Source organism: Lepisma saccharinum, chromosome 15 (assembly GCF_977018435.1).
Source record: "Lepisma saccharinum chromosome 15, izLepSacc3.1, whole genome shotgun sequence".
NCBI classification, from domain to species: Eukaryota; Metazoa; Arthropoda; class Insecta; order Zygentoma; family Lepismatidae; genus Lepisma; species Lepisma saccharinum.
In genome coordinates this window covers 35,411,730-35,428,373 of record NC_139243.1, presented here as the reverse complement: position 1 = coordinate 35,428,373, position 16,644 = coordinate 35,411,730, and the positions used below count along the sequence as shown (strand labels likewise).

General features: G+C 39.5%; 1 protein-coding gene across 1 annotated transcript in view; it reads left to right on the top strand.

Annotated features, from left to right (window-relative positions):
* The first annotated feature begins 388 nt into the window (after positions 1–388).
* Positions 389–16,644, top strand: part of LOC145999200 (uncharacterized) — a 139,322-nt gene continuing 123,066 nt past the window's right edge. The window contains exons 1-3 of the mRNA XM_083136132.1: positions 389–616; positions 10,655–10,818; positions 14,287–14,831. Coding sequence (XP_082992258.1) covers positions 10,738–10,818; positions 14,287–14,831 — 626 coding nt within the window. The 5' untranslated portion in view covers positions 389–616; positions 10,655–10,737. The remainder of the gene's footprint in view (positions 617–10,654; positions 10,819–14,286; positions 14,832–16,644) is intronic.

The window sequence follows — 16,644 nt, the reverse complement described above, 5'->3', positions numbered from 1 at the left end:
CGGGCAAGACCTCGCCAATGTTTATGTTTACATTTTTAACACCGTCTATATGGGATGCAGGTCAACATAATGAGGTGTAGAATTAGAGATTTCCATAGCTTCGGGAAATTTCGAACATTTCCCGTCCTGAACATTTTCTGACTTTGTGGGGAAATTGAGAATTTTCCCCGTCCGAATGTCGGGATTTAAAAAATGTCCCCTCCCGATCCCGTTCCGACCCTAAAAATTCTGTCCCGCCCATCGCTACCGGCCACAGACACAGGCACAGCTTCAATCGTGTGACGTCATATCCAGAGGGGAGGACTTTTCTAATTTTGATCTGGCAACACTGCAGCCATTTTAGCTCTGTGGTTAGTGTTTTGTTTCTTGTTTACCTCGTTGGAACACATGGAGTTGTGTCAGGCTGGTTACTTTGTTCCCGTGTAAGAAAATTAGTACCTTCAGTGTATCCGTGCCAGGGGTTTATGCAGAATTTTTCACCTGTGTGCATTCTTTAGAGGGGCGAAATTAACATTGAATTCAAGCTTGAAGAGAGCGGAGCCTAAAACTAAGGGGCCCAAGTTTCTTTTGTTTTATTCTGATTTCGTCATGGTACCAATGCAATTTTTGGTAAAATGTAAGTATCCCCGAAACGCATTTCTTCAAATTTACAGGAGAAATTACTTACCGAATGCAATTTCTTTAGTATTGTGGAATTTCGGGGAAGTGTTTTCTCGCATCGTTCATTCAATTTTGCCGGTAACTCAACTATTTTTCAATATAAATATGTGACCGATGCACGAAAGCTCTTGCATCCATATACTTCCAGGTGGATGTAGCCTGCGTGTGATGACGTAATCCCGGTCAGTGTTTCCAAACACTTGTTTTTGTAACTGAAAATGGTACTTTTCCGCAAATGGTTTGTGTGGCTATGTGTCAATGGTTCGTGGGGCTATGCGAGAATGGTGGGTGGAACTACGCAAATTTTTTTCTAAACCCATTTTGGTACTATTATCGTATGAGGGAAACATCTACGAATCATATATTTTGGACTTCTTTATATTGTTAACGTGTTATTTTCGAATGTGGAACATGTCTTAAGGTGAAATAATGCATTTCTAACTAAGATAATGTCTATTTCTTTTATTTACGAGTACTTACTGTTACTTGTTGTTTCGAATCTGTAACACATTATGGCTGTGATAGCGTACTGGTTTAGGGGGCGTTCCGAGAGTGTTTTGTCGATTTATGCAGTGTTGCAAGCTCGTTGACCGGAAAATATCTACTTTCGTGCCCGGATTTGAAATTATGCTAATACGTCGCAAACCATTGACGTTAGCCCCAAAAACCATTCACGTTAGCCCCAAAAACCATTTTCCGTGAGGTTAGGTTAAGTTAGGTTAGGCAAGCATAGTTAAAAAAAAAAAATTACTCGACACGTCATGTTCTAGTGAAAACACGGCGAGACTGAAACAATGGCTGCGGGGTTGCATCATCTTAACACACGGAACATTGCACTCTCGTGCAGAAAGCAAATGGCGGGAGTAGAAACTGCATGTGGGACAGAGATTTTTGCAGAAAACAACACGCATTCACATTAAAATGGATCAAATCTACATTCAGGAACTTCCACAATGCTAAAGAAAATTATTTCCGTAAGTACTTTCTCCTGTAAATTTGAAGGAATCCGTTTCCTTCATACGATAATGTTACCCCAATTTTTAACTATTGCGTCCTAAATGTGACCCTACCTAACCTAACCTTACCGGAAATGGTTCATGGGGCTATGTATGAATGGTTTGTGGGGCTACGTAGGTATTTTTTGGTGGAGTGGGGTGGAAACACTGCATGCCGACTACGGTAGTGAAACTGTGACCACCATTTAGCATGTTACTGAAGGGAAAAAGAAACAAACAAAACTTTCTTCATACGTCGAAAATATAGATTATTTCCGTGAGAAAAAGGAAATGGCACCTTCAAGAATCCTTAGTAATGCAGAATACGTAAGTACCAATGTGAAAATGAAGAAAATAAAGGAATTTCAGGCATTTCGGGGATACTTAAAATTTAATCAATTTTTACGTGGTTCAATTGTGATTTACGTCTGTTGACATCAGTGACGTGCAGTAACCTCGACACTTGGGGTAGCGTTGGTATGGATCATAAACCCTTCCTCCCACCCACACACACACACACACACACACACTTTAACACCCAGTATTCCTGAAAATTGAACATCAAGGACAAGAAAAGATTGCAAAACGAGGTATGACTACTAAAAAAAAGTACAGGTAACACCAATCCCTTTCAAATATCAAAAACCCGGTTTCGAATCCTGGCTTGACATGGGTGTTATTTTTGTGTGTGAGTGTCCCTTCATCAATTTTATCATATCATCTTGGTGATTAGCCAAATATGGCAGGAAAGTGAAGTAAAATAAACCAAATCAAACCATGATTTGATTTTTGATTACTACTTCGATATTGTCCCAACACCTCTCACTCGTTTATTTCGTCATTTTGGCAAAAGTTCCTTTCGTTTTATTGCGATTTCATCATCCTACGAATGCAATTTTTACATGGTTCGATTTGGAGTTATTTCTGTTAACACATACTGCACAGTTTTAGCGATAATGTACTGGGTTTTTGTTGACACAGGGTTTTCACTTCCATATACTCCTATGTAATCTATGGTTGACAACAGCCATTTGATTACTATCGTCTTTCAGATGAACTTCCGCTTCTCTGTGGGTCACATCCGTGAGGTACAAAGGGGTTTTCGTCATCGGTTCACTGATCCTAGTCGTTTACGTGCAGGGTTTGAATGTGTACTTTTGTCTGGCAGGGAAAATGTTCGGTGATACATGGAACCGCTACAGGCTTCATGAAACTTTTTCAAACAACTCTATAGCTTTTCAGTGGTGTGTCGACAATTGTTTCCTGCACAAATGTCATTCTTGTCCACACCACAAAACACCGATGAAGTTATACAGCCCCATATCGAATCGAGGATTCTGGAAATTTGTATGCCAAAGGAAACATCCAGGTGGGGCTAAACATATATTTTTCCAGGGCCAAGGGAACGTGGCTCGAAAATGTGATTTAACAACTGTGTTTAGTCTTATGTATAGTTTCGCGAACGATGAGTGCTACGAAACTGCTATTCAGGGAGCCCGAAGACCTGGTTCTAACATGCCTTTAAAGGGAATCTATAGGAAAAGGTGGGGCCATGGGACGGAGCCGGGAATCGGTGGGCATTTTGGGTCAATTTTTATGATTTTTTTTGTTTAGCCCTGACAAAAAGACTGTTGTGTATCCATCGGTACGGGTGGGAGTGGCTGCTGGAAAATTTTCAACGTTGCCCATCTTGTCATGAATTTGCGAATTTTTCCCGTTCCAAATGTCGGGATTTTAAAAATTTCCCATCCCGTACACCCCTACTTACTACTAGATATTGCTACTGCTTCTCTCAAACACGAAACCCCTTTGGACATGCTGCGAACATCCGGGGAGAGAGGAACAGCTAGTGGTTGTAGTCAGTGTCATGCACGAAGTTTGCGAAAAGGTGAGTTTTTGGCAAGGTACTTTTAACATCTTATTTTTCACATAATTTGTGTTTCCTTCAGGAGATATCTGTGCTAATTAGCTTCCGTAATGTTTAAATTACCTCAGCAGTACTTCACGATGCTTCCTTTCGCTTCCATGAACGGAGAATGCCGTGCATATCGTTAGGAGACATTTGTTGTGTAAGGAATTTTTAAAGTATTTTTTTCAACATTAACGAGTACTTTTCTGATATCGGAAACACTGCTAAATACTTTAAAAAAAGGTTCAAATTTCGTGTGACGATGATTGCCAAAGTCCTACGTTAGTTAGTGTTTCTGCTACAAGATTTTGAAAAAGAGCATAACACAATCGGAACCGTTACCGGCGAGACAACCTGACTACAGCCGGGAAGAAATAACCTGGCAGTAACGTCACTCCCTGCTAAGTCAGCGTTGCCAACTACTATGAAAGGAACCATAGCACGAGTAAGAGTATGAGCAGCAAGGATCGCGGTGCAAACTACCAATCTTCAATTTAATGTTAGCACTGCTAGATGTTTATTTTATGTTTGTTTATTTTAATTATTTCATATAATTCGGCTTTCAGCAAACCTTCTGCATGCGGAATATTGTGAGATGATAGCCACGACTTCATTTCATCCTTCTGCTGTTTGATGTTGGGATTTTTTTCAGTAACTTGTTGTGGTATGGAGGATTGTCACACACAGTAACAAGTTTGGGGGCAGATTGGAAAGAAGCTGTTCTTCGAACCACAACATAAAATGGTTAGCGTTCATCTCCCCATGATAGTCACCAGAAGTTGTTTTTGAAAGGAACACTAACTTCGCCCCTCCACAAATCCACTTTCACCACCGGCATGCACAATAATAAACCTGGGACCCTTTCCTGTTGGTACTTTTAACCCCCCCCCCCCCCCCCGAATCTTTGGAATCCAGCCAAACTTTGGGGACAGTGTGGTGTGTGTTCACGAAACTTTCATCCATATAAATGGAAGACCGGCGGTTTGCTCTGTGCGCAGTTCTTTAACTTCACGCAACGCAACGATGCTGTTTCGTTCAAGGAGTAGCTTCCTGCTGTTTACGCTGTGCTTTTTTAAATCTGAATCCTAATTTTCTTATGATCATACGCAACGACCAACGCGAAACCTTAAAATTAACATTTTCTTGCAGTTCCTTCATCAGTTTATGTATGGTGACAACAATGCCTTTCGTGTATTAAACAATGGATTGTTTGGCGCACGACTGCTTCATCAAAAGAATCCAGATTTGTGACACGTTGCTGGGCGTTCGGTCGGTTTTTGCCCGCCGTGGAAAAAGATTTCCCGCTCGCAATCGCAACACTTTTGTGTTTCTTCTTCAAAATTCTCCACACAGATCTTTCACTGACACCTGTCGCCACGGGCGTTCTGTGAACAGCTGTGGTTTTGTTTTCATCGCAATCAAAGTACTTATACACATTGAAAACTATTTCTCTTGTATCGCTGTGCAAGGGCTTACCTTTTACTCCACTGCTCATTCTACAACAATGACAAAACCAACCAAAAAACCCTCCCTAACAAAGAAACAAAATAGCCTGCAATCCCTCGCTCGTAGCTGCGGTTTGTTAGACTAATTAGCAGTGTGGGGGTTTGCACGCCTGCATCACCCCTCTCGGAATGATTTCGATTGGTTTGCACGCCACCTTGTCGTCCGCTCTAGCGAATGAGCCTTCGCTTCTGGAAGGAGAGGTGAAGGTGGGAGATGACGTCACTGCCAAGCTATTTCTTCTGCGCTGTAGCATGGTAGATCATCTGTGGGTATGCAGTGTTTCCAACCTTCTCAACCGAAAAATCCCGACGAACCATGCACGGATAGTCCCAATTCTTGAATAGCCCCACAAACCATGTATGGATACCCCTTCAAACCGAAGAATCCCCACATTCCATGCATGTGTAGCCTTACACACCATTCACGGATATCCCCAATTCATGAATAGCCCCACGAACCATGCACGGGAAGGTTCGGTTAGGCAAACATAGTTAAAATTGTCATCTTCTTACAAAACAAGGGTGTGGTTGGAAACACTGACAGGGGGTTATGTCATCAAACATACACAACATCTGGTTCACCTAGTGGAAGGAAATGAAAGCAATGGCAATTGTGCATCGGAGAGATATTTCTGTTGAAAAATTCATGAATTCCCTGTGAAATAGATTCCACTATGAAAGAAAATACCTCCATGAACTTATAAATGATACACAAACTCATTTCCGTATGTAGTTTCTTCTGTAAAAATGAAGAAATCCGTTGGGACAATATTGAAATGTTACCGATTTTTGTTACTTAGCATCGCTTTTTGTCACATTCGGTTAATCGCGAGGATGATATGATGAAATTAAGGAAGGGACAAACACAAAGAACACCAATGACCAGGTGGGGGTTTGAACCTGGAACTCCTTACGTCATAGTGCACTGTGATAACCACTCTCCCACGGTTGGTTGATTCGGTGTTTTAAGCCCACTTTATGCATAGAAAGGGTAATCGGGACTGGCCCTACAGTTTAAAGTGAGATCTGAACCACTATGTGCCTCCACCGGGTAGTGATCCAGGACCACCTGCATTCCCCCACGGAGGTCGGCTAACAACAAAGACGAGATGAAAGGGCTAACCATTCGGATACATGGGTATCGGTAAAGCAAACTGCATTTTCCCTCAATGGTAATTTTCAATTGAATTTTTTAAACACCATGTTTGTGTATGATTAAAGTTTTTTGAAAAATTTTGCATTGCTTGATTTCCCCTAATTTCTCCATCTTACGATCTCATTACTGAAGGGTCCGAGTTCAAGCCCTGGTCTGTGCATAAGTGTTTCTTTGTATCCACCCTTCACCCATTCAATTTAATCAACGTTCATCGTCATGACAGAAGTTAGGTAAAGTGATGGAAGAGCAATGCTAATATTGTCGCAATTAAATCTATACAGCTAGAAAAAGTGATGGGAGCTGGCAAGAATTCAATATATTAAAGGGATAAACAGGTAACAATACACACCCTTTTGTAGTTTCTTCAATAATATTCATTTGGCTTTTTGAATTCTGGAATAAATTTTTCATTCCAAATGATTTCATTATTCACTGCAGAGTCAGTCACGGAAACTGCCGGCTTGTAACGATTCCATTGAAAGTCAAGGTAGTCATGACAAACTGGCAGTGTCCATTACAACACACAGGAACAAGAATGCACACTCGTCACGTGTTTGAATCCCAGCCTTCATCATTTCCATCATATATCACTTTCATCCCCATTTTCGTGATAACCAAATGTGGCAGAAAAGGGAAGGTAAATAAACCTAACCAACAACAACAACAAGAATGGATGTTCTCTTGCCTAAATAAATATGTCTGTAGTTATGATTGTTTAGCTTACCCAATTGTTTTCATAGGAGGCCAAGAGATTAGTATATTTAAATTAAGCACTACTAAAATGAGATTGAGAGAGAGTGTGAGCAAATATTTGTTATTTAATCATTATATATTCCATATTTGAAAAAAAAGAAAGAAAGCATACTATTTTTGTCTGCACATAATAAGTTCCCATTTCATAAATATTGAAAATGCATCCCATGTTATACATACACATTGTACAATGTGTAAAAATTTGTGGTGTAAATACAGAGAACATAAGTACTGCACAAATTTCACCCTGCCCGAGTTCTTTAGAGGATTTACAATTGAATCAAGGATAAATGAATCCCCTATCTGTTCATATAGGAGATAGACTGGAGCACTTGAAATCACGACCTTTCAACCACTACGGGGGGGGGGGGGGGGGGGAGGCAAGGAAGGTAGAGGTAGATATATTCCCTTTCCCTTCCATTGGCTGTTTCTACATGGAACTGATGAGGAGGAGGAAAATCCAGCTGTGTGTGTGTGTGTACATATCCCATTTAAGAGGGAGAGGGACAATTTCCCCTAGGTCTTTCTCGCTGGGGCAGCTGCCGATTACTGTTTGCCAACTTTGCTCTTTTGAAGCCAGATCTGTCTCTTTCGTGCACTTGTTTGGCTGTGAACTGTGGCACTCACCCTCTGCCCCACTATGATGCCACTACTGGCAATGGCCCATAAAGACCAACTTTTGCCATGAGCGTACATTTTGCACGTGACGTGATATACATTTATAGGCTGCATCACCCGACCCCTCACGTGAAATATACTTATATAGGCTGCGTCACCCAACCCCTCTTTCCTCCCCAGCTATTTTTATATATTGTGCTGTGCATAAGATGAAGATGACAATATTGTTATCCGGGAATCCTTTATTTTCAATTTCATATGAGCATTATTGGATTATTGCGATGGATGATGCCGCCAAATCTAGGTGGTGAAAACTAAGAATAAATTGTCATCACTTTAAAACTAACGGTAATAGCAGCGCCCCCATCCCTCTGACACCTAAAATTACCCTAGGAGGCACTTTGTGCAGCCTTCGTTAATCTAGCTCCTTGAAAGTCATCTTTAGCTCTATTAATAGTGAAATTTAGCTCTTTTATGCACATCAGGTTTGGCAAGACTGACAGGATGACCGTAGAAAGCAAGGAGAAATGTGTTAGGTTTATGGGACCATTATTTTATTCCTTCTCTTGGGAATATCAAACATCCAATGATGTAGAAAAGTACATGAACAGAAAAGGACACATTGAACTATGTCATAGTAAAAGAAAAAGTCAAAACTCCCAATTGATTAGCCTGTAACTTAAAGTTCAAGTTGATTTCCCATAAGGAATATATGGGATTCTGTAAATACTTATTAATCATATTTTTCAAACATCATGTGTAGCTTACTAATCAACTTGAAAATAGTTTTCACTTGCAACATGGAGAGAAATTCATACTCTCTTACATACTAAACGCTTTTTTAAATAGGAGTGGCCAATCCAAATGTATTGAAATAAATGCACAACTGGTGCGTAATTGTCCTTCTTCGCCTTAATAGAATTATGTAATATTTTGTGGATACATTGTAATCATACAGACCCTTTATATTGTTAATATATACATGGGTCATTTCATAAATAATGCACACTAATTATATATCTCACCCATATGTTGCTGTGGCAGCAATGTCTCTTCACAGTCCTTCAAATGTAGTGTCCCTGCTTGGCAATGACCGAATCCCAACATCAAGGAAGCTTCTGTATGCCATCCCATACGCCATCTTTGTTCAGCTGTTGAATGGCTTGGGTAACGGCAGTAGAAAGCTCTTCCAGAGAGGAAAAACGACGTCCATGCAAAGGCAGTTTCAACTTGGGGAAGAGGTCAAAGTCAGGGGGACTCATGTGTGGACTATACAGAGCATGGGGTATCGCATCCCAACTGTAATCACCTAGTTTTTCATTGACGACATACCCGATATGTGACCGAGCGTTGTCTTAAAGAATGAGTAGACCAGCCTCGAGTAGCTGAGGGCATGTTTTGTGCATTTTTCTTTGCAGATTTTACAAGAAATCACGGTAATACACTGCCTTGACACGTGTGCCACATGGATCTCTGTCTGTGAGGATTGCTCCCTGATGATCATAAGCAAAAATCATCATTTGTTTGAAATTTGATTGTGCATGCTGAATTTTTTTGGGTCGTGGTGAAGATGCAGTCCACTCGTTTGACTGCATTATCAGTTCCGGTTCAAAGTCCCTGATCAATTGCAACAATCCGATGCAAGAATGCCTCTCCTTCAATGTTGAATCTTTGTTTCAGCGTGGTTGCATTGTCCAGGCGTATCTTTTTCTGTGCAGCTGTCAAGAAGTGGGGGATCCAGCGTGCCAAAATTATTCTCTTCCCTACATTGATCAAAATGCTGTATACAGACGTTGGTGGGATCCCTGTGGTGTTAGAAAGTTCTTCACAAGTTGCACGACAATCTTCTTCTAGAGCTGCTGCCATGAGGTGCACACATCGTTAATCAGTTATTGTGTTCGACCTTCCTGGTCTTGCATCATCCTGTATACTCACACAACCACTATGAAAATTATTTGACCAACGAGACACTGTACTATATGGTGTTGACTCGCCACACACTTCCAGTAATGCTCTTTAGATTTCTGTCTGTTTTTTGCCACGTAGAGTTTCAATTCTAATAGTACCCGAGACATCTGCAGCCTCCATTTCCACTCTGTCTCACAGTCACGCTATGTAAAGTAAAGTCTAGAGCTCACAAACATATGGCTGGCTGTGTCATGCCCTCTATGTAAAATGATGCCAGTCTTACTTCGGTTGCATCATCCACTCTGCAGTATTGTCACACTGTGCATTATTTATGAAATGGCCCATGTAATGTTGAGATAGAGAAAACATCTGCTTATACCCTTGAATTTTTGGAAAGTTCTCCTGAAACCAGAAATTATACTTGAGTTTTATTGTGGTCCAAGATTGACCATCCTGAATAGGAGATGTGAATGTAGCTAGAGAAGTGAGGACGTGCAATATGTAATACTGGAATCACCAAAATATAATAGGAATAGAAATATACAAAGCTTTGTATAATTTAAGAATACAGTTTACAGTAAATTTTACAATTCTGGTATGGATTCCAGATGTTCAACTGTAACAATTGCAAAGAGGAATGTTTATATTTTTATCTCAAGACAAAATATAAAGGGGAACATTTTATTTATATTAAATATCTACTTTTGAGGTAGATAACTAAAAATGAAAGAAAGACAAAGTTATCCCTGTGTATTGTGCACACATGCTGTGAAGGCACATGGTGTGATGTGGAGTTATAGAGCTCCACATATTCTTGATCGTGGCCATAGTTGTGATTGCCTGACTACCTTTACTCTCCAGGGTTGCCTTCCAGGTACCAATTTATACGAGGCTGGGTGAACCTTAGAGCCATGCAGAAACAGGGAAATGACTGGAAAATTTCCTTGTGCAGATCACCTGCCATGAGATGAGCCTAGGTCTTCCGAGTGATAACCAGATGCTCTACGAACTTAGCTATGGCGGCTCTTGGTAGATAACTAAATGTTTAATAAATACCCAGTATTTAACCAAATTTTATTTAGCTACTCAGTGTCTAAATACCCATGTCCCAACCCTACCCTACTTATGACTTCAGTTTTCTTCATTCTAGGTTTCAGAGGATGACAGTGTGCCAAAGTTCGTATGCTCTTCATTCATATACAAGCTAGATGATCTAGGCAGGACTTCCATAACATGTCTTCTGAATCGGAAAACCTTCTGAAGGAAATCCCATCATCTGCAGAAGAGAAGCAGAGAGGGGAGATGGGCTTTGAGGTAAAGTTAATTTTTTTTACTTGAAGTTGTGACGTACTAAAATATGCAGTCAAATCTTATTTGTTCTTGGGGTGGTAATAGATGTATTTGTAATGAATAGAAAGTATTATTTTTACATTACTAATAATGGAATCCTGTATACTTTCTTGAAGAACTACTGTGACAGGGATATGTAAGTATCAAGGTTCTTGTGAATAAAATTGTGTTTCATATTACACTATTCTCTCCTGTTTTGCACAGCAAATCAATTTTGTGTGTGGCATTGACCTCATTGTAAAACTACTTTCAAATTCATGAGGAATGGTGTATGTAATCATCAGAACAAGATATTGCCTTGTTTAAAGAAATATTTAAAATTCAATTGAGTTACATAATGTGTTCATTATATTTTACCATACACTTTTGATAAAAGTATGTGTTAATGCACTCATCATAATAAAATAGGGTAAGACTGCAGAGTAGGGCTGCTTAGGAGGAACACAGTTCATAATTTTTTGGTAATGTTTTGTTGTTAGTAATCGGGAAATGTAACTTTGAAGGTGCGGAAAAAAATTTTCTTAGAAAAAAAACGAGAAATACGTATCCAGGTTGGATGCTCTTGGAAGAAAAAAGTGACATGGTGGCTCACATTCCTGTACAACTCTAGTGAAAGCAAAAAATGCCTACGTTGTTAGGTAGCTATGTTTAGTTCTCTCAGCCTGAATAATAATTTGTCATTGTATTTATGCTAATGAAACCTAACCTAGCCTTGTAGGCATTCCTCGTCGAAATAGTGAATGAATAGAGAAATGCATTATTTTAGTAGCAGGAAAAACATTTTTCATTGTATTTATGCTATTGGAACCCACCTTGTTAGCATTCCTCATCTGAAATAATGAAAGAAACTGTGTGTGTGTGGGTGGGTGGAATCCGGAGCGACAAATCAACTCTAATTAAGGGAAACGAAGAGTCTCACTTATCGCACAACACTTGAACAAGCATTTTTATTTTAGGCTAGCTTGATTTAGTTCTCTTAGTCCAAAGAATAATTTTTCATTGTATTCATGCTAATGGAAACTAACCTAACAGGCCTAACTTAACCTCGTAGGCATTCCTAGTCTGACGTCGGAACACAAGGTAACAAAACTCTTGTACGGAGAAGACCACGAAACAAATGACAGCAACTGTGCATAAACAATATGGATGTGAACAAATGGAGATATGCATTGGTTTTAGCAGTAGGAAAAACATTTTTTACGTGCAATAATATAATAGTAATCGGAAAAGTAACACCGGATAATGGAAGTAGAAGGTACGTACTTTCAGGGGATATAAATTTTGTTCGTCTATTTAGAGGAAAAAAGCAGCCCATGTTCTGCAGTGAGACCTAAAATAGTATAATAAAAGCTGTACCTAGAGTGGGTAATAAAAAACACCACATTCAACTTATCAATCTTATAACATGAGTGTTCATCTGGAACTTTGTAAAATGAGGAGGTTGAAAGGCTAATTGTAGGACAAATGTAAGTTTTTTTATATAACAACAATAACAACATTCCTGATGGAAACCTTTGTCTAGATCAAAACACTGCATTTTATCTTTTAATAACCAGTCCTAGAAGGTCTTTCATAGCTATTTTATATTTTATATAGTAAAATCAGATCACACACACACTGGAACCCCAATTTTAACCCTAGAACACTACCGTACGTAAAATTTACGTATGCTTCACGCTCAATTCCCTCCCCTACCTCCCACATCACACCCACCTACCCCTCCGCCTATGGTATTCCTCTATCATTCTGTCAGGTGCGTGGCAGCACTGTGGTAAGGAGGGTGGAAGCAGTGAACGTCTTTAGTTTGTGCGTTATGTGAGACTGTACGTCAATAATACGTAGCGATAGTAACAGAAGAAAAATATTGCACGTAATTTTGACGTGCATGTAGTAATATCGCCATTTGTATTCACGTAAGATTTGCGTGAATTTTTCTATAATATCTCATTTTTCTATAATATGATCAACATCGCAGCGATCAATGGATACATTATTCACTCTCACAACTTGTACAACAATCAGGGCAACTCAGAAGAGAGACCATTCTCACGAATTCAGTCCATGCTTCACCTCCATGAGAACTTGACCAAGATCTGGCAGGAGCAAAGACTAATAAATCCTGGAGTGTCACAGGAGTTAAGAAAGTTAATTTTGAAGGTACTGGGGAAGGAAGAGACAAGAACAGTAGCAGCCACGTCACAAGGGAACTGAAAGTATTGCAGTTTCTGCAACTACAAGAAAAGGAGGATGACAACTACGTACTGCTCCTGTGGGAAGCCAATTTGTGGAACACTACCGTATGTAAAATTTACATATGCTTTGTGCTCAAATCCCTTCCCTACCTCCCACCTCGCACCCACTCACCCCTGCCTAGCAGTGCCTCAAGTTGTCTGTCAGACATAAGGCAGCACTGTGGTAAGGACGGTGGAAGCGCTGATCGTCTTGATGTCGTTTATTATGATGTGCACTGTACGTCAATTTTACGTAGCTGTGTAAAACGAGAAGTATCTTCCACGTAATTTTGAAATTTGTAAATTCGATTTGGATACTTAGATTTGGAAAACAAAAGTTTATAAGCATGCACTATTTTCTTGTAAGACTTTAAAATTACATTTGTTCCTTATTTACAGCGTTATGAATAATTATTATTGTTTGCTTTTCATTGTTCGAACTTTTCGCCTTCATTCTTAATGTACGAACGGGCTTGTCAAGCAAGACGTTCTCTTAAAATATTCTATGTTTAATAAAACCATGCTTATGCATTTTAAAATGAAGAATAAAATTCCAATATAAGGAAAAATAAACAAAATAATGTTCACAATGAATAGAAATTTGTTTCATGATGTAGAGGTTGTTTTAAAAATAGATGTCTTCATTTACGTAAAATTTACGTAGCGGTAGTTACACTGTAATATTGGAACGCGGTAGTGTTCTAGGGTTAAGTTCCTCTGTATTATTTTTTTCCTCAATTTTAGTTTAGCTCTGTAGCTACTGCCCCCTGAGGAATATTTATTCTAAGTTGTACTGCAAGTGCAATTACTGTTATGCATTTTCTGTCTTGGAGCACCATGAAATATTCAGATGCAGCATGGACAAAATGAACCAAAAAAATATTTATCACTGTTATATTAGATTGCTCTATTGGAACATTCTGACTGTCTTCTGTATTATTTCAAGTATTCTGCCGAGGTGCTAGATCTGGTTATAGCCAATTTTCTTTGTCCCTGTATCCGCTAGCATGTATCAAACCTCACATCCGCCCTTTTTTTTAAAGTCTAAGGCTTACAGTGTGCAGAAGTTTGTGGGGTGTTTTTTTTAATGACCTGTGATTTAAATATAAAAATCTGACTATTTTTTCTTTTAAAAAAGTAAAAAAAAAATTTAAATTAGAGATCAGGATTTTAATCCACACTGCGTGTGATTGTATTTCAGAAGGCTTCTGCATCCTGGGCTGATGATAGTCAAGAAAATTTGTCTGCTCCAATGTCTGATACGTGTTTCTCTCCAGTGGAAGTGCTCATAAAGTCTGAAGCAGAAAGTGCTGATCCATTAGTTTGTGAACAAACATCTGTGGAGAATGTGTGGCTTCCGGATGAGTCGTGTGTCAAGACTGAAACAGAATCATTCGAGGAGCCTCCTGATGTTGATATCTCTGTTGACATCAAACCATCTAATGAGTGCATACAGGATGCTTCTGTTGACATCAAACTATCTACTGAGAACATGAATGAAACTTCAGTTTGTAAAGTGGAAAGTGTGAGTGGTGATAGTTGGATTCATTTTGAAGACCCAACTCTGGAAGTATTTAGTGGAAAAAATGTTCCTAAAAGTGCATGTGACCATGGACAATTTGTTAATGAAATGCCAGCTGAGGACGGTGACAATAGTGAATTAATTTTAAGTGAAGATAAAGACATGAAGTATAGTGTAGAGAATCCTGATGAAGTGGAAGGCAAAGTGGCAGATTCTGGAGAAAGGTAGGTGAAGGAAATTTTAGTACAAGGATTGAAAATGAGCATGACAGTACTATGGTTCAAAATTGGACCTTATTTCGTGTAGGTTATGATGCTTATAATTTACTGTATTGTGTCACCAGTGCTGCAGGGTTACTGGGCATACCATACAAGATTGTCCAGCAGTGTCCACCACCAGGTCAGATTAGGATGAAATTTGTTACATGATATCCTTGGAGAAATATAAGAAAAAACATATTTTTTGCTTTGGAATATCAACTCTAGTTTGGAATTTATAGTCCTTTGAAATTTCCTGCCATGTGGTGCATTTATTTTGTGGATCAATCCATGTATAGAGTGGCGAGTCCAGGATTTTCGAAGAAAAAAACGGGGTGTTACGTTTGCTCTTTTGGTAGTCAGCACTCATACCAGGTGTGCCGGTTAATAATTCTTAATTTCGTCACTGGATGGTGCTGGAAGCAAGGGTTGGTGCATAGTCCCAACTGTTACGTCAGTGTGTTGCCAGGACAGTACCTGGCAACACACTGACAGTACCTGGCAAGTAATCATGGTATTGGGTTTGTGTGGTAAACATGTCGACCTTCAAACCAAATAAGGAGCATTTGCGGCACGTTCTGCTTTTCTTGTTCAATCAAAAAAACAACGTGAGTGAAGGCCATTGTATCCTTGTGGAAACATATGGTGACAATGTCCTAATGCAAGACACATGTGTGTGTTGGTTTCGACGATTCAAAAGTTGTGATTTCGACTTGAAAGATAAAGATTGGCCAGGGCAGCCAAAAAATTCCAAGATGCTGAATTGCAAGCAATGTTGGATGAAGACGATATGCAAACGCAACAACAACTGACAGAGAAGTTAAATGGTGGTCGCCAAACCATATCTGATCATCATCATGCCATGGAAAAGATCCAGATTGGGCGACAACACATGGAAGAGTGATTTTGCAGCACGACGTCTCATCACAAACAGCGAAAGGCGTCGGACACACCATTTCTGCACTTGGCTGGGAATTTTTGCCCCACCCGCCATACGCACCAGACGTAGCCCCTTCAGACTACCACTTGTTTTCATCGATGTCTCACTCACTTTCCCAGCAACACATCAACAATTACGAAGATGTCGAACAATGGCTTGGTGACTCGATTTTTCTGGTAGGGCATCCACAATTTGACGGACAGATGGGCAAAATGTATAGCTAGCGATGGCGCATACTTTGAATAAAGCATTTGTTACCATTTGTTTTCTTTTGGATCAATTAAGAATTATTAACTGGCACACCTGGTATTGTCTTCTTTTCCTGCCTTTGATTTTTTTTTTGGTACTATTATAGTATAAGGGAAACACCTATAAATCATATATTTCGCACTTTTTTACATTGCTAACGTACTATTTTGGAATGCTGAACATTTCCTAAGGTGAAATAATGCATTTCTAACTAAGATAATGTCTATTTCTTACATTTACGAGTACTTACTGTTACTTGTTATTTCGATTCTGTAACACATTATGGTGGGCGATAGCGTACTGGTTCAGGGTGCATTGTGCGAGTGTTTTGCCGATTTATGCAGTGTTGCAACCTCGTTCACCAGAAAATATCTACTTTCGTGCCCGGATTTGAAATTATGCTAATACATTGCAAACCATTGACGTCAGCCTCACAAACCATTGACGTTAGCCCCACAAACCATTGACGTTAGCCCCAAAAACCATTCATGTTAGCCCCAAAAACCATTCACGTTAGCCCCAAAAACCATTTTCCGTAAGGTTAGGTTAGGCAAGCATAGTTAAAAAAAAATAAAAAATAAAAATACTCGA